At 57.2% G+C, this 14,265-nt stretch overlaps 2 protein-coding genes across 5 annotated transcripts in view; both read left to right on the top strand.

Annotated features, from left to right (window-relative positions):
* Positions 1-8,061, top strand: part of GCK (glucokinase) — a gene marked incomplete at its 5' end in the record, with an annotated part of 47,648 nt that extends 39,587 nt beyond the window's left edge. The window contains 6 exon segments of the mRNA XM_079711036.1: positions 751-846; positions 1,036-1,135; positions 4,442-4,625; positions 5,785-5,940; positions 6,480-6,713; positions 6,972-8,061. Of these exon segments, the coding sequence (XP_079567162.1) occupies positions 751-846; positions 1,036-1,135; positions 4,442-4,625; positions 5,785-5,940; positions 6,480-6,713; positions 6,972-7,116 (915 nt within the window). The 3' untranslated portion in view covers positions 7,117-8,061.
* A 2,089-nt stretch (positions 8,062-10,150) lies between these two features.
* On the top strand, positions 10,151-12,594 carry MYL7 (myosin light chain 7). 4 transcript variants are annotated; one of them, XM_079711052.1, is made up of 6 exons: positions 10,151-10,539; positions 10,727-10,802; positions 11,124-11,228; positions 11,647-11,725; positions 11,898-11,946; positions 12,430-12,594. In XM_079711052.1, the coding sequence occupies exons 1-6, from the start codon at positions 10,306-10,308 to the stop codon at positions 12,529-12,531; spliced, it is 645 nt and encodes a 214-aa protein (XP_079567178.1). In that variant the 5' UTR covers positions 10,151-10,305; the 3' UTR covers positions 12,532-12,594. The 4 variants fall into 4 exon arrangements, with proteins under 4 accessions (XP_079567178.1, XP_079567177.1, XP_079567179.1 ...); XM_079711051.1 differs by having other exon boundaries at positions 10,613-10,802; XM_079711053.1 differs by lacking the exon at positions 11,898-11,946 and having other exon boundaries at positions 10,613-10,802.
* Positions 12,595-14,265: the final 1,671 nt, after the last annotated feature.

The following is a 14,265-nucleotide window of genomic DNA, read 5'->3' as shown; positions in this document are numbered from 1 at the left end:
ACATACACACCCACACACATTGATTATACATACATATATACATGTGTGTGTAATTTATCCAAACATACGCACAGTTATACATAACACACAGGACCTCTGGGTCAGAGAGAAAGCCAGGTCAGTACTCCTGGCAGAAGCAGGAGCAGAAGCAACATCTCATATTGCTTTTCCAGCCCCAGTCCCCGCCGGGCATGCAGAGGGTGCACACAGGAGAGGAGCCCCAATCTTATACTGGCTGCACCCCTCTGGACCTCATCCTCACTCTGGGATGACGACTCTGGGCTTAACTACACAAGCATTCTTAAATTGGCTGGGACCCAGCCCTGCAGAAATACAAGATATTGGTAGAAACTTATCTCCAACACTTCTTGAACTTATATGGCTGCTTTGAGCCTCAGTTTCCTCAGCTTTAAAGTGGGTGCACAGGGACTTCCCTGGTGGTCCAGTGGCTACGACTCTGTGCTCCCAATGCCGGGGACCCGGTTCAATCCCTGGTCAGGGAACTAGATCCTACATGCCACAACTAAGAGTTCGCATGCCGCAACTAAGGATCCCGCATGCCGCAACAAAGATTCCGCGTGCCGCAACCAAGACCTGGTGCAGCCGGATAAATACATAAAACTAAATTAATTAATTTAAAAGAAAGGTTGATTATAAAGTGGATACACATCCCTGTGGTCCCAGTGTGCTCCTGTCCCTTCACGCCTGCCCCCAGCGTCCAGCAGCCACCGGGCCCCCCTCTTCCCCCAGGGCATCCTTCTCAACTGGACCAAGGGCTTCAAGGCCTCAGGAGCAGAAGGGAACAACGTCGTGGGGCTCCTGCGAGATGCCATCAAACGGAGAGGGGTGAGTAGCACCTGCCCCCGCCCCTGCCCTGGGCCCGCTCCCCCTCTCCTCCTGCCGGGAAGCCAGGGAGGGCCTTCTGGGCGTCCCCCCGAGAAGGGGTCTCTGCCTTCTGCGCCTGGCTGGACTGGCCTGGAGCAGGCTGAGAACGCCCCCCAGCCCCATCACCACTGCCTCTATGCCCCTTGGCAGGACTTTGAGATGGACGTGGTGGCGATGGTGAACGACACCGTGGCCACGATGATCTCCTGCTACTATGAAGACCGCCGGTGTGAAGTAGGCATGATTGTGGGTAAGGATGTGCTCCCTGCCTGACCCGGGGGCCTTGGCCACCACCAAAGACGCGGCCGAGGCTTCCCGTCTTCAGCAGGCTGCACACGGCCTCTGCGCCAGTCATGGACTCCAGAGGTGCTGGAGCCCAGGGTGGTCTTAGGGAGCAGCAGGGGTGTCCCGGAAGACAGTACACCATGTACATTGGTATTGGGTGTACCAATAAACAGGTGCTGTTTATTGGTAGGAAGCATTTCAACACTCACAAGTCACTGCCTCAGATGGTGTACCAGCTGCACGTCCACCTGGCCCATCAGGATTTAATTAAATCACCTTATCTGGTAAGTTGACCGACCTGGACAGATTTGTCCAAGTGGAAGAGGATAAGCCAGAGTGGTGTCATCCCTCCCTGGACAGTCTTACCACACCCCGGGGCAGCCATCTGCCCTGCCCAAAGTGGAGGCAGGTACCAGGAAAGGAGGCAGCACTGGCCCCAGTGGTCCTTTCCCACCAACCGAGGGCCTTTCCCAGAAGTTCCCAAGGCCTTACTACAATGAGTGTTTACTGAGGAGTGTTTACTGGACACACAGGCGAGCGGGTATTTCCCTGGTTCCCAGAAAGTCAGCATTAAATGTGTTTGCTTCCACGGCCTCTTCAGGGCCAGCCCTGAGGGTTTCTGTGTTCTTAGGACCCATCTCCAATTGCATGAACAGGTCCTAAGGGGCGGGCAGCCTGCTCTCTGCCTCTCCTCTAGTTTCTCACATCTCCTCCTTCCATTCTCACCTTTCGGATGGAAAGTTCTTTGTTTTTAAAACATCTTGATTGGAGTATAATTGCTTTACAGTGGTGTGTTAGTTTCTGCTTTATAACAAAGTGAATCAGCTATACATATACATATATCCCTATATTCCCTCCCTCTTGCATCTCCCTCCCACCCTCCCTATCCCACCCTTCTAGGTGGTCACAAAGCACCGAGCTGATCTCCCTGTGCTATGCAGCTGCTTCCCACTAGCTATCTATTTTACGTTTGGTAGTGTATATATGTCCATGCCACTCTCTCACTTTGTCACAGCTTACCCTTCCCCATCCCCATATCCTCAAGTCCATTCTCTAGTAAGTCTCTGTCTTTATTCCCATCTTGCCCCTAGGTTCTTCATGACCTTTTTTCCCCCTTAGATTCCATATATATTTGTTAGCATACGGTATTTGTTTTTCTCTTTCTGACTTACTTCACTCTGTATGACAGACTCTAGGTCCATCCACCTCACTACAAATGACCCAGTTTTGTTCCTTCTTATGGCTGAGTAATATTCCATTGTATATATGTGCCACATCTTCTTTATCCATTCATCTGTTGATGGACACTTAGGTTGCTTCCATGTCCTGGCTATTGTAAACAGAGCTGCAGTGAACATTGTGGTACATGACTCTTTTGGAATTATGGTTTTCTCAGGGTATATGCCCAGTAATGGGATTGCTGGGTCATATGGTAGTTCTATTTTTAGTTTTTTAAGGAACCTCCATACTGTTCTCCATAGTGGCTGTATCCATTTACATTCCCGCCAACAGTGCAAGAGTGTTCCCTTTTCTCCACACCCTCTCCAGCATTTATTGTTTGTAGATTTTTGGATGATGGCCATTCTGACCGGTGTGAGATGATATCTCATTGTAGTTTTTTTTTTTTTTTTTTTTTTTTTTTTTTTTTTTTTTTGCGGTATGCGGGCCTCTCACTGTTGTGGCCTCTCCCTCTGCGGAGCACAGGCTCCGGACGCGCAGGCCCAGCGGCCATGGCTCACGGGCCCAGCTGCTCCAAGGCACGTGGGATCCTCCCGGACCGGGGCACGAACCCATGTCCCCTGCATCGGCAGGCGGACTCGCAACCACTGCGCCACCAGGGAAGCCCTCATTGTAGTTTTGATTTGCATTTCTCTAATGATTAATGATGTTGAGCATTCTTTCACGTGTTTGTTGGCAATCTGTATATCTTCTTTGGAGAAATGTCTATTTAGGTCTTCTGCCCATTTTTGGATTGGGTTGTTTGTTTTTTTGATATTGAGCTGCATGAGCTGCTTGTAAATTTTGGAGATTAATCCTTTGTCAGTTGCTTCATTTGCAAATATTTTCTCCCATTCTGAGGGTTGTCTTTTCGTCTTGTTTATGGTTTCCTTTGCTGTGCAAAAGCTATTAAGTTTCATGAGGTCCCATTTGTTTATTTTTGTTTTTATTTCCACTTCTCTAGGAGGTGGGTCAAAAAGGATCTTGCTGTGATTTATGTCATAGAGTGTTCTGCCTATGTTTTCCTCTAAGAGTTTGATAGGAAAGTTCTTTAAGTCCACACCTAAACAGGAGCTCCAGGGGCCCTGGCAGTGCTCCCCTGGCTCTCTCCGGTTCCCCAAGACACCACCACCTGGGCTCTACAGCCGCTTGCCTCAGGCTCGCCCCATCTGGAGCAGAGATGGCAGAGTGGCGCGTGGTCGCATCTGCCCTGATGTGCTTAGAAACATGTTTATGATAATTACCAAGAGCTAAACATTGGGAGAAACCATATCAAAGTCTGGATTTCTGTGTTTTTTCCCCACAAAAACTTGGAAGGCCCGGCATCACTGGGCCCGAATTCCAGGCAGCTCCACTCCTGGTGTGAGGTTGGCATGACTGAGTTGCTGTCCCTGATGGCTTGAGGGGTGTGCAGTCACGTTCAGATTGAAGCTCTGCTGTCACCAGTTTGAAACTCTCAGTTTATGAACAAAGGACTCCATGTTTTCACTTTGCATGGGACCCTGCAAATTACAAATTCCTTAGCCAGGCCCGCCTGCAGTGGCCCATGTGCTGCTCCCAAGGGCCCACACTGTGACTTACTCACCTCTGGGTGCCCGCCTCCTCCCCACAACAGAGCCTGGGACAGAGAAGCTCAAACACATGCTTAGAAAGTGCCAGAACACAAGGGTGGTGCATAGACAAGACAAAATCATAACATCCCATACCCATCTCTAATTGGCAAAGCACTCTGACACATGTTCTTTCCCTCATTTCTCTCAACTACCCAGGTAATAGGAGGAGTAGGTGTTACCAACCCCTCTTGGGGAAGAGGAGCCGCCCAGGGAATTGGGCTTATCTACCTGAGGTCACACAGCAAACCCAGGTCTTCCAGCTCTTGGGAGAGCTGGTTTCCTTTGCTCCAGGGGATGTAGGGAGTGCTGGGGGTGGAGGGCTCAAGGAAGCTGGGAAGACAGGGCCACACGGGGCTTCCTGCCGGGGGGATGCACCCAGCAGAGGAGGCATCCCAGGAAGCGCAGCGCCAGGTGGGGCCTGACACTGCGGCCTCTTGCAGGCACGGGCTGCAACGCTTGCTACATGGAGGAGATGCAGAACGTGGAGCTGGTGGAAGGGGACGAGGGCCGCATGTGTGTCAACACCGAGTGGGGTGCCTTCGGGGACTCGGGCGAGCTGGACGAGTTCCTGCGAGAGTACGACCGTGTGGTGGACGAGAACTCCCTGAACCCCGGCCAGCAGCTGTAAGGACCGCCCCTCCCCCTCCCCCCACGCCGGCCCCGCCCCGCTCCGGCGGCAGATGGGGCCGGCCCGCAGATAATGGGCTTGTTTTTAAACAGCTCTGGGGAAAAGCAAACTGACAATCCCTTCGTAAGCTGGCTCTTCTCTTCCTTCAGCTCGTACGCCTGTGCCCCTCTGTGAACCGGGAACAGTGAGAGATGCCAAGGATTAGTCTTTAAAAAGAGGGTCTATGGGGCCTTACCTTGCGGCCCAGTGGTTAAGACTCTGCGCTTCTACTGCAGGGGGGTGTGGGTTCCATCCCTGGTCGGATCCCACATGCTGCGCAGCGTGGCCAAGCTAAGATTACCAAAAAAAAAAAAAAAAAAGGGTCTGTGGATAGATGAGCGGGAACCTCCCCGCTTCCGACAGGTGACCCCTGGCACAGGAAGGCTCTGAGACGCCCCCCCAGCAACGTTAACTGGGTTTAGCCCAGAATCCCCCAAAGTACAGCTCTGAACACGTTCACAGAATGAATCATAGTATTTGGGGGTACGCTGTGGGTTCGCGGATAGCTGGAGAGCCAGCCCTCACAGAGCTTGTCCTGAGTCAGGGCTCTCCTTTATCAGCCGCCTTCTGCGGCGCGCCAGGCACGTGCTAATTCTTTCATGAGCTTCCTCTCGGGCTCTCATAAACCTCTACTAGGTCGGTAGTATTCACTGTACTACAAGATGAAAATACGGAGGTTTACAGGCTCTAGCGCCACCGGGCCAACTCCGTGGATTCCAGGAGCGCAGGGACCTAGGAGCCCTAGCAAGTGAGCAGAGGCCCGCCCCAGGCTGGTCACTAGCCGCTCTAAGCCTGAGCTTCCCCAACTGACACTGGGTGATGAGAACAGCACTCGTTCCACAGCTGTGGGAAAACCCAAGTGGGCTCAGCGCAGGGTCCTCCCTGAGGATGGTCTCAGAGGGACTGAACCGAGGCCCCACAGTAGAGCGTTCTCCCGAGGCCCCAAAGCCCCTGTTGATAAATGCGGGAACGGGCATGAACCCGGTTTTGCCAAGGCGGGGGGTGGTCACAGCGTCCCACATGGCCTCCTCGTGGCCGTGACTGGGGGTGGTGGCTGGCCTCTGCCTGCTCGTGGGGACCTCCCTGCTGGGGATGACCCGGCTGCTCTCTGTCCAGGTACGAGAAGCTCATCGGCGGCAAGTACATGGGCGAGCTGGTGCGGCTCGTGCTGCTGAAGCTTGTGGACGAGAACCTGCTCTTCCACGGGGAGGCCTCGGAGAAGCTGCGCACGCGCGGCGCCTTCGAGACACGCTTCGTGTCGCAGGTGGAGAGGTGCGCGGGCGCGCGGGGGCGCGGGGTTGGGTACAGTGGTGGCGTGCGCGGGGCGGGGTCCTGGACCCGGACCCACGGGGCGTGGGGGCGGGGCTCAGAGGGCAGGGGCGGGACCCTGGTGAGGTCAGGGGTCAGGAGCCCAGGACCGGGTAAGGTTCCAGGGTGGGGCAACGGCGGCGGGAGTAGCCTTCAGGCCCCCGGGGAACCCGCCGTCGGGCAGCTGACGGAGACCAGGCGTCCTCTCTGTGCTTTCCCACCCGCTGTGGACCTCGTCTCACTTCATCCACACAACAGCCCCGAAGCGCGGCAGTGTCACCCACGTTAGGGCGGAAACCCTGGGTTTAGAGAGAGGAGTAATGACCAGATTACCTCTGGTCCCTGGCGGAGTCAGACCCGCTCCGCTCGGAAGCCCGAGCCCCAGAAGCGCTTTGCCTGGGAGAGGTGGGCAGGGGGAGGAGATAGAAGCCGCCGCGGTGGGGATCGGGCTGGTCTGGGACCAAGCGACCCTCCCGCGACGCCCTCCTGTCCCCGCCCCGCAGTGACTCGGGCGACCGCAAGCAGATCTACAACATCCTGAGCACGCTGGGGCTGATGCCGTCGGCCACCGACTGCGACATCGTGCGCCGCGCCTGCGAGAGCGTGTCCACCCGCGCCGCGCGCATGTGCGCCGCGGGGCTGGCGGGCGTCATCAACCGCATGCGCGAGAGCCGCAGCGAGGACGTGATGCGCATCACCGTGGGCGTGGACGGCTCAGTGTACAAGCTGCACCCCAGGTGGGCCCGCTCAGCCGTCTGCACCTCCCCGCCGGGTCCAGCCTCCCTCTTGTGAGCTCGCCTCCTAAGGGCAGAGCCCGGGCATCGGTCTCCATCTATGATATGCAGACCGAAACGGATGCTCTCCGAGGTCCCAAGGATTCTTAATCTCCTCGCTCCCCTAAGCCCACAGACTCAGGGGGAGGTTCCCCTTGGCTTAGCCCCTGCCCTGCCTTAAGCGTGTTAACTAACCGCAGCCCCCGCTTGCCCGCTGCTCAGCTTCAAGGAGCGGTTCCACGCCAGTGTGCGCAGGCTGACGCCCAGCTGTGAAATCACCTTCATCGAGTCGGAGGAGGGCAGCGGCCGGGGTGCGGCCTTGATCTCCGCGGTGGCCTGTAAGAAGGCCTGCATGCTGGGCCAGTGAGAATAAAGGCTGCAAGGCAAGGAGGAGGCTGTGGCCGCTACTAGACCTGCGCTCCAGGGGACACACTTCCTACAGGTGCCCTCAACCTGGTCCAGTCAAGAGGCTTCTCCTTGTAAGGACCTTGGATGCCTCCCATCCCCGCTGTCACCCCAGGAGATGGGGAAAGCTTCTCTGGGGATGCGGTGAGGCCCTGAGCAGGCCTCTTCTCTCAGGGTCAGTTGGTAGGATAGCCCTAGGGCCCTGACTGGGTTGGGGGCTGAGATGAACAGGAATGGAGAACCCCCAAAGTACCTCGCCTTTCTTGCTGCAATCAGGGGCCCAGAAGGGAGTTATTAACTCAGGATTTTGTTGCATTTCTGCACTGCTTGCCTCTTGGAGCTTTCAGCCTGGCTCAGCCCTGGCTCTGGGAAGGTGGTGCCCTCTGGACCCTACTATGGCCTGGTTTCCCTGGGAACCCAGCCCACATAGGGAGGCAGCCCTCATGACCTGGCCAGACCTAGACCTGGGCTCCACAGGGGGCCCCGGGGAGCTGCAGATCACCGAGGCCTGGGAAATGGAAGGGACCAGCTCCATGTTGGAGGCTGTGGGTACCCCGAGGCCTGGAGGTGGCAGCCTTTTCCCTCCCATCCTGCCATCCCTGAGTGGTTTCTGGTTCTGGGATGGACCCTCACAGGAGGTGCAAGAGACAGAGCCCCCAAAGCCCCTGCCCAGAGGGGCCCAGGAAAAGGAGGAGTCCCCCCACCCACAGACAGGCCTGGGAGCATCTCCGGGATCGAGTCCTCGGCTCCCACGGCGCTGGGCACTCAGAAACCCCAGCAGCACTCAGCACACCCCCAAGGGACAACCTAGGCCTCTTTCTTCTCACCAGACCTCCATGTACCACACCAACCTCTCCATGCCCAACCTGGGACTGTGTGGGGTTTTTTAATTAAAAGTTTTAAAAGTTTAGAACATGACCTTGTCCACCGTTCTTTGATCTCTGTGTATAAGACTGTGAGGACAATAAACATATAGACGTGGTCACACGTACACAGACACTCTGCAGGCCTAGGCGTGTTTTGGAATTTGCCATCCTCTCCACAGAGCTATGCCAGGGAGTGTGAAGAGTGACAGACCAGGCCTTAGGAACAGGAATGGGGTGGCCTGGCGGGGTGTGGTCAGAGGTCCTGGACTTGCCCAGGCCTCTGCCCCCCAGCCTGTGGGATGCGGGGTGTGGTTCTGAGGTCTCCAGGAGCTCTAAGGGAGTGTCTGGGAAGGACGGCTGGTTCTTGGGACTTGTCCTGCTGCAGCTCGGTCTCAACAGGGGATCCCTTGGAGCCACTTGGGTTGTGACAGTGACTGCAGTGGGAGGCCAGGATTACAAGAAGTCACATGATTTCTGCGGTCCTTCCAATTTGGTCCTGGATGAAATGCCTATTTCAAGTTAGCCAAGCCTAGGGCCTAAGACCAGTTACTTATGAACACGTATTTGTAAGATTTTAACATACACGCCCTTTTTTTTCAGGTCTTTGGATGTTATCATCCTTTTTTAATTTAACTTTTATATGGGACTATAGTTGATTTACAACGTTGTGTTAGTTTCAGGTGTACAGCAAAGTGATTCAGTTTTACATGTACATATATCCACTCTTTTTCAGATTCTTTTCCCGTATAGCTTATTACAGAGTATCGAGTAGAGTTCCTTGTGCCACACAGTAGGTCCTTGTTGATTGTCTATTTTGTATATAGTAGGGTGTATTTCACTCACTTCTCAATGAGAGAAACTATCCAGCAAATCTGGAATGACTGTGTTGTTTTATTCAGAACTTAACCCCAAGTTGTGATTTTGAGTTGTCACATCCTCCTTGAGATGCTCTCTCGTTTTCTGGTATGCCTCATGTGGAATTACTTCTGATCTTTTTAGTTCTCTCGAGTCTAAATTATGCATCAGAAGTTTGTGTGAGCATCTGATGACTTCATTATCAGTAGTAATGTACTCGTGTTCCACCATTCAGCTGCAGTATTTGATCTCATTTTACCATAAATTATTTCCTAGTTGTCCTTTATGTTATGGTTCAGGGCATTGTATTGTTTTGGGGTTTTTTTTACAATTCTCTATGGAGGTAGCTTGTATAGCCTATGAATTTCATTTCAGGAGAGTAAAAGAGGTGTTATAAAATACTTACTTGCTATACAAAAGGGACATTCGGGCTGATGGAGGAGAACCCTGCTCTCCCAGCTGGCCTCCCCGCATTCCTCACCCCAGTGGGCCGTCTCCTGTACCGGGTTCAGGGAGCAGCCAGCAGCCCACCCCTGCTCTGGGCGGTTCCCAGCCCCCCAGCGCCCCAGCCCCTGTCTACCCCAGCCCCGCAAGGAGCCTCGAGGCTGCTGCTCTGGCACAGCGGACGGAGCCCGGGCCCCTCACTCTGTGGTTGAGCCCCACGAGAAGGGCTCGTGACCCACTTTCATGGGGATCCCAGGGGATGCTTGGGGTCCGGGCAGTACTCCGTGCTCCAAAAGCATCACATGGAGGCTCTGTCTGGGGTCACAGCCAGCTCAGGGCTGCCTTCTGCCCCTTGGTCAGAGGGGCCAGAGGCCAGGGCCAAGCATCTTCACTCAAACCTCTGGGAATCCCCAGGGGTCTCAGGCCAGACACCATCCTCAGAACCACCAACTGCCCTCCCAAGCCCAGTGGGGGCCCCAGGCCAGCCCCCCGCACCACTGCTGTCCTCTTGGCCTGAGCGGGTTCTGGGCTGGAACTGCAGGAAGGACAGTCAGGTGGAGTTACAGGGGCCCCTCGTTCAGCATGAGAGTGGTGAGAGTTGCGACTCTCCTCTCAGGAGGTGTTTCACCCGGTGCTGTCAGGGTCGGTAGACACCCGGATGTCACAGGGCGGCGGGGAGGGGGGGGCCTGAAGGTCGCCAGGAACGTGGCTGGAATCTGCTCGGGGGCCCTGTCCTCCCCCAGCCCAGGCAGAGGCTGCCAAGTTTGGGCCTATCCTCTCTTCCTGTCCTTATTTGGTGCGCCCCAGGTGATAAGGCTGAGACATAAAGGGGGCTGTGGGCCCCTCGCAGCAACGAGGCTGCTGCAGAGAGAGACGATGGTGAGTGCCAGGTGGGGGGGACTCAAGGCCGGCGGCCCCCCAGGTGCTGTCCTTTGGGCCGGGGGAGCGGAGCCAGTGACTTCTGTGCCTGTGTTGGGCCCGGAGAGATGGTCTCCAGGGACAGGAAGAGGACCCTGACCCGGGCTCTCCTGGGAATGCTCTGGGGAGGTCTGTGGCAGGGAGTCCTTGGGGAGCTGGGGAGAGGACCCCTCCGCACTGTGTTGCAGGCCAGCAGGAAGGCGGGGACCCGGGGCAAGGCTGCGGCCACCAAGCAGGCCCAGCGAGGCTCTTCCAACGTCTTTTCCATGTTTGAGCAAGCCCAGATCCAGGAGTTCAAGGAAGTGAGTGCCCTACCCCCAACAGCCTGGGACCCATCCGGACACCCTGCCCCCAGTACACCCCTCTTCTCTGTAGGTCAGTGGTCCTGGCCCCTGTCCTTGCTCCTCCCACCACCCAGGATGCCCCCACCTCCCGCCTCCCCCGGGTGGGGACTGCTCCCACCTGGAGACTGTGGCCCGCACCTCACAGGCCTTCAGCTGCATCGACCAGAATCGTGACGGCATCATCTGCAAGTCAGACCTTCGAGAGACCTACTCCCAGCTGGGTGAGGGCGCCCACCTCCCACCCGGCCCTGCCCTGCCTTGCTCGCACCAGGGTCCCGGCTCAGAGCTGCTGGGCTGGGGGGAGCCCGCTGAGAGGGGATGGGCAGCGCAGGGCCTGTGTTCTTCTCCCGGCTCCCCCTCCGCCCTCCTCTCACACCCCTCCCCCATCACACCCCCTCCCCCATCACACTTTCCTTCCACTTCACCTCCCCCACCCAGAGCTGCCTCTCACTCTCTACCCTGGGAAGGAGGGAGGGGCAGCCCAGGCCCTACTCAGGGACACTCAAGGTCCCTGTGTCCATTTCACGTCCCGCCCCCCCCAGGGAAGGTGAATGTTCCAGAAGAGGAGCTGGATGCCATGCTGCAGGAGGGGAAGGGGCCCATCAACTTCACCGTCTTCCTCACACTATTTGGAGAGAAGCTCAACGGTGAGCCTGGGGCAGCTCTGGATCCCCCTGGCCAGGCAGCGAGCTTGAACCCCACCTGGACCCGGCCTGAATCCCACCCAGACCCCTTCCATACCGTACCTGGCCCTTGCACACCCAGAGGTTGTAGGGCCCACCTCTGCATTCCAGACCCATGAGCACTGATCACCCCACGTCTCGGGGTTGGGAAATATGCCCTCAGCTTCCAGTCCCAAATCCCCAGTCCTGGTCTCCCTGCCAGGCTCACCCATCTCAGAAGGACAGCTGATCCTGGCGCCTCTGAGCCCCGAGGGGCACTTTCTGTCGGAACACCCTCTCGCTTCTCTGGGACTGGAGGACTCTCCCTGCACCCTGGGTTCCTCCTGGGTGGGACTGGGAGGACGGCAGTGAGGCTGCTTACCTGGCCCCCTCGGCCTCCCAGGGACAGACCCCGAGGAAGCCATCCTGAGCGCCTTCCGCCTGTTTGATCCCAGTGGCAAGGGCGTGGTAAACAGGGACGAGTAAGTGCGAGCAGCAGCAGCAGGGCGAGTGCGGGGGGCACCATGCTGGACGGAAGCAGGGAGGGGGGTGTCCCCTTGTGAGGGTGGCCACTTGAGCCAGGGGAGCCTCCATTTTCCCCTCCCGGATCGGCCGACCCTGCCAGGCCCTCCCCACTGCTCCCCCCTCCTCCAGGTTCAAGCAGCTTCTCCTGACCCAGGCAGACAAGTTCTCTCTGGCCGAGGTGAAGATTCCGGCTCCTTCAACACCCCTCCGGGCCCCTTCGCAGGGCCCCCACCCCACAGGGCCCTGGGGAGGTCTCGGTGACCCGCTGCCCTCGTGGGCTTAGAGCCCAGCTTTCCGGAGGAGGTGCCATCTCTCTTGGGATCTGGAGGGTGAAGGACGTGGAATCAGAAAGGGAGGAGGGTGCAGGCTGGGCCAGCTGTGTGTGCAGAGGCCCAGGCGTGAGAGTGTGGTGCACCTCAGGATCTGGAAGAGGTTTCCTACACTGGGGAGGGGGAGGGGAGGGGAGGGGCCGGGCCCTGTGGCCAGGGTGGGCCCTGTGACCCACCGCACCCTTCGCTCCTGCCCCAGCCTCCGGCTGAAAACGCTAAGGGGCAGCGTACAGCCCCAGGGGCGGGGCGAAGGGTCGCAGGCCTCCCTCGGGTCCCAGGCACCGGCCCCCAGGATGCCCTGGCTGGGCAGCGTCTGACCAGTGCCTCCCCAGGTGGAGCAGATGTTCGCCCTGACGCCTATGGACCTGGCTGGGAACATCGACTACAAGTCCCTGTGCTACATCATCACCCACGGGGACGAGAAGGAGGAGTGAGCCCGAGGCGCTAGCGGCTGGGACTCAGGGCCGGCCTGTGGGGACACCTCAATAAACGCTATTTCCGAATTAGACCCGCAGTGGTGGCCTGTGTGTGACAGATGGGGTGGGGCGCCACAGGGACCACTGTAAGAACCAGCCCGGCCCTCACCGGCCCCCTCCGTTCACCCCACACCGTCCTGTGACATATGAACCGTGATGTGCCTGGCTTACAGATGAGGACGCCGAGGTCTGCGAGGGTGCCCAGGTCCACTCCTCTAGGAGAGGAAACCCAGAGCTTTATGCCCGTCTCCACCAGGCCCGGATCGAGCCACGCGATGGGCCTCTGCTCAGCAAACATCTGCCAATGGCCCAGGGACTCTGCCCTCCTGGGACCCCATCTCTGCACACGGGCTCAGGTGGGCCTCTCTGCACGCGCGTGTGGTGTGCTGGGCCCTGTGTGAAAGGCACTGAGGGACCCATTTGAAAACACAGCAGGTGAGGTGCCTTGTCACCAAAGGAGGGGCTGGAGTACACGCACACTTCCAAAGGAAATACTCCGGAATTGGCCTCATGCCTCGGGGGTGAAAGGATCAGGCTGCCAGAGAGAGGGAGAGGGTGTCTCTGGAGGGCCCTGTTAGTGTCCCATTCCCCACCTCACATACAGAAACCAGGAGCTGGGGGGCGCCCAGCTTCATCCTGGGAATGGGAGGGGGAGCAAGGCAACCTCCAGAGCACCCACGGCAGGGAGGGGGAGGGAAGAGGCAGTGGGGAGAGAGACAGCTTGAACTTGGGCAAGACCCAGAACACAGGAACCAGGAACGCTGAGTGAGAGCTCTCTGCCTCCCCTCCTGCCCTCCCTCCAGGCCCTGCTGCAATCCCCCAGCTGGGGAGGTGGGAGGAGGTGAGGGAGAAAGGAGGAACTGACCACATTCCCTCTAGAAGGCAAGCAAGAGGAAAGGCATCTCACCCGAGAGGTGTTCAGTTTGGATGTTTACCTGGGACTTGGCAATTTTAATTACTACATTGAGAATTGAGATTTAAAGTTATCATGGCGCTTCCTATTACTTATTCGTGATCACAAACATCATGGCACTGCCTGAGTCTTCATCCAGAGAGCAGGCAGCCTCCCCGACTCTGCCTCCTACCCCCCGCAGCATGCTTGCCGGGAAGATGGGTGAACAAGATCAAGCAGGTGTTGGGAATTCCCTGGCAGTCCAGTGTTTAGGACTTGGTGCTTTCACTGCTGGGGCCTGGGTTCAATCCTGGTCAGGAAACTGAGATCCTGCAAGCCTCACAGCACACACACACACACACACACACACACACACACACACACACACAGCAAAAACAAAGGTCAAGCATCAAGCAGGTGTTACGATTCTAGCTCATGAGTTCTGCTGTTCAACAAACTGATTTCAAGAAGTAAGGGATGGGGGGCCTCCCTGGTGGCGCAGTGGTTGAGAGTCCGCCTGCCGATGCAGGGGATACGGGTTCGTGCCCCGGTCTGGGAGGATCCCATATGCCGCGGAGCGGCTGGGCCCGTGAGCCATGGCTGCTGAGCCTGTGCGTCCGGAGCCTGTGCTCCGCAACGGGAGAGGCCACAACAGTGAGAGGCCCGCGTACCACAAAAAAAAAAAAAAAAAAAAAAAAAAGAAGTAAGGGATGGGGCTTCCCTGGAGGCACAGTGGTTAGGAATCCACCTGCCAATGCAGGGGACACGGGTTCAAGCCCTGGTCCAGGAAGATCCCACAT

Source organism: Hyperoodon ampullatus (assembly GCF_949752795.1).
Source record: "Hyperoodon ampullatus genome assembly, chromosome: 9".
Classification (NCBI taxonomy): Eukaryota; Metazoa; Chordata; class Mammalia; order Artiodactyla; family Ziphiidae; genus Hyperoodon; species Hyperoodon ampullatus.
Note: the sequence above shows the minus strand (reverse complement) of the source record. Positions and strands in the feature narration are given on the sequence as shown.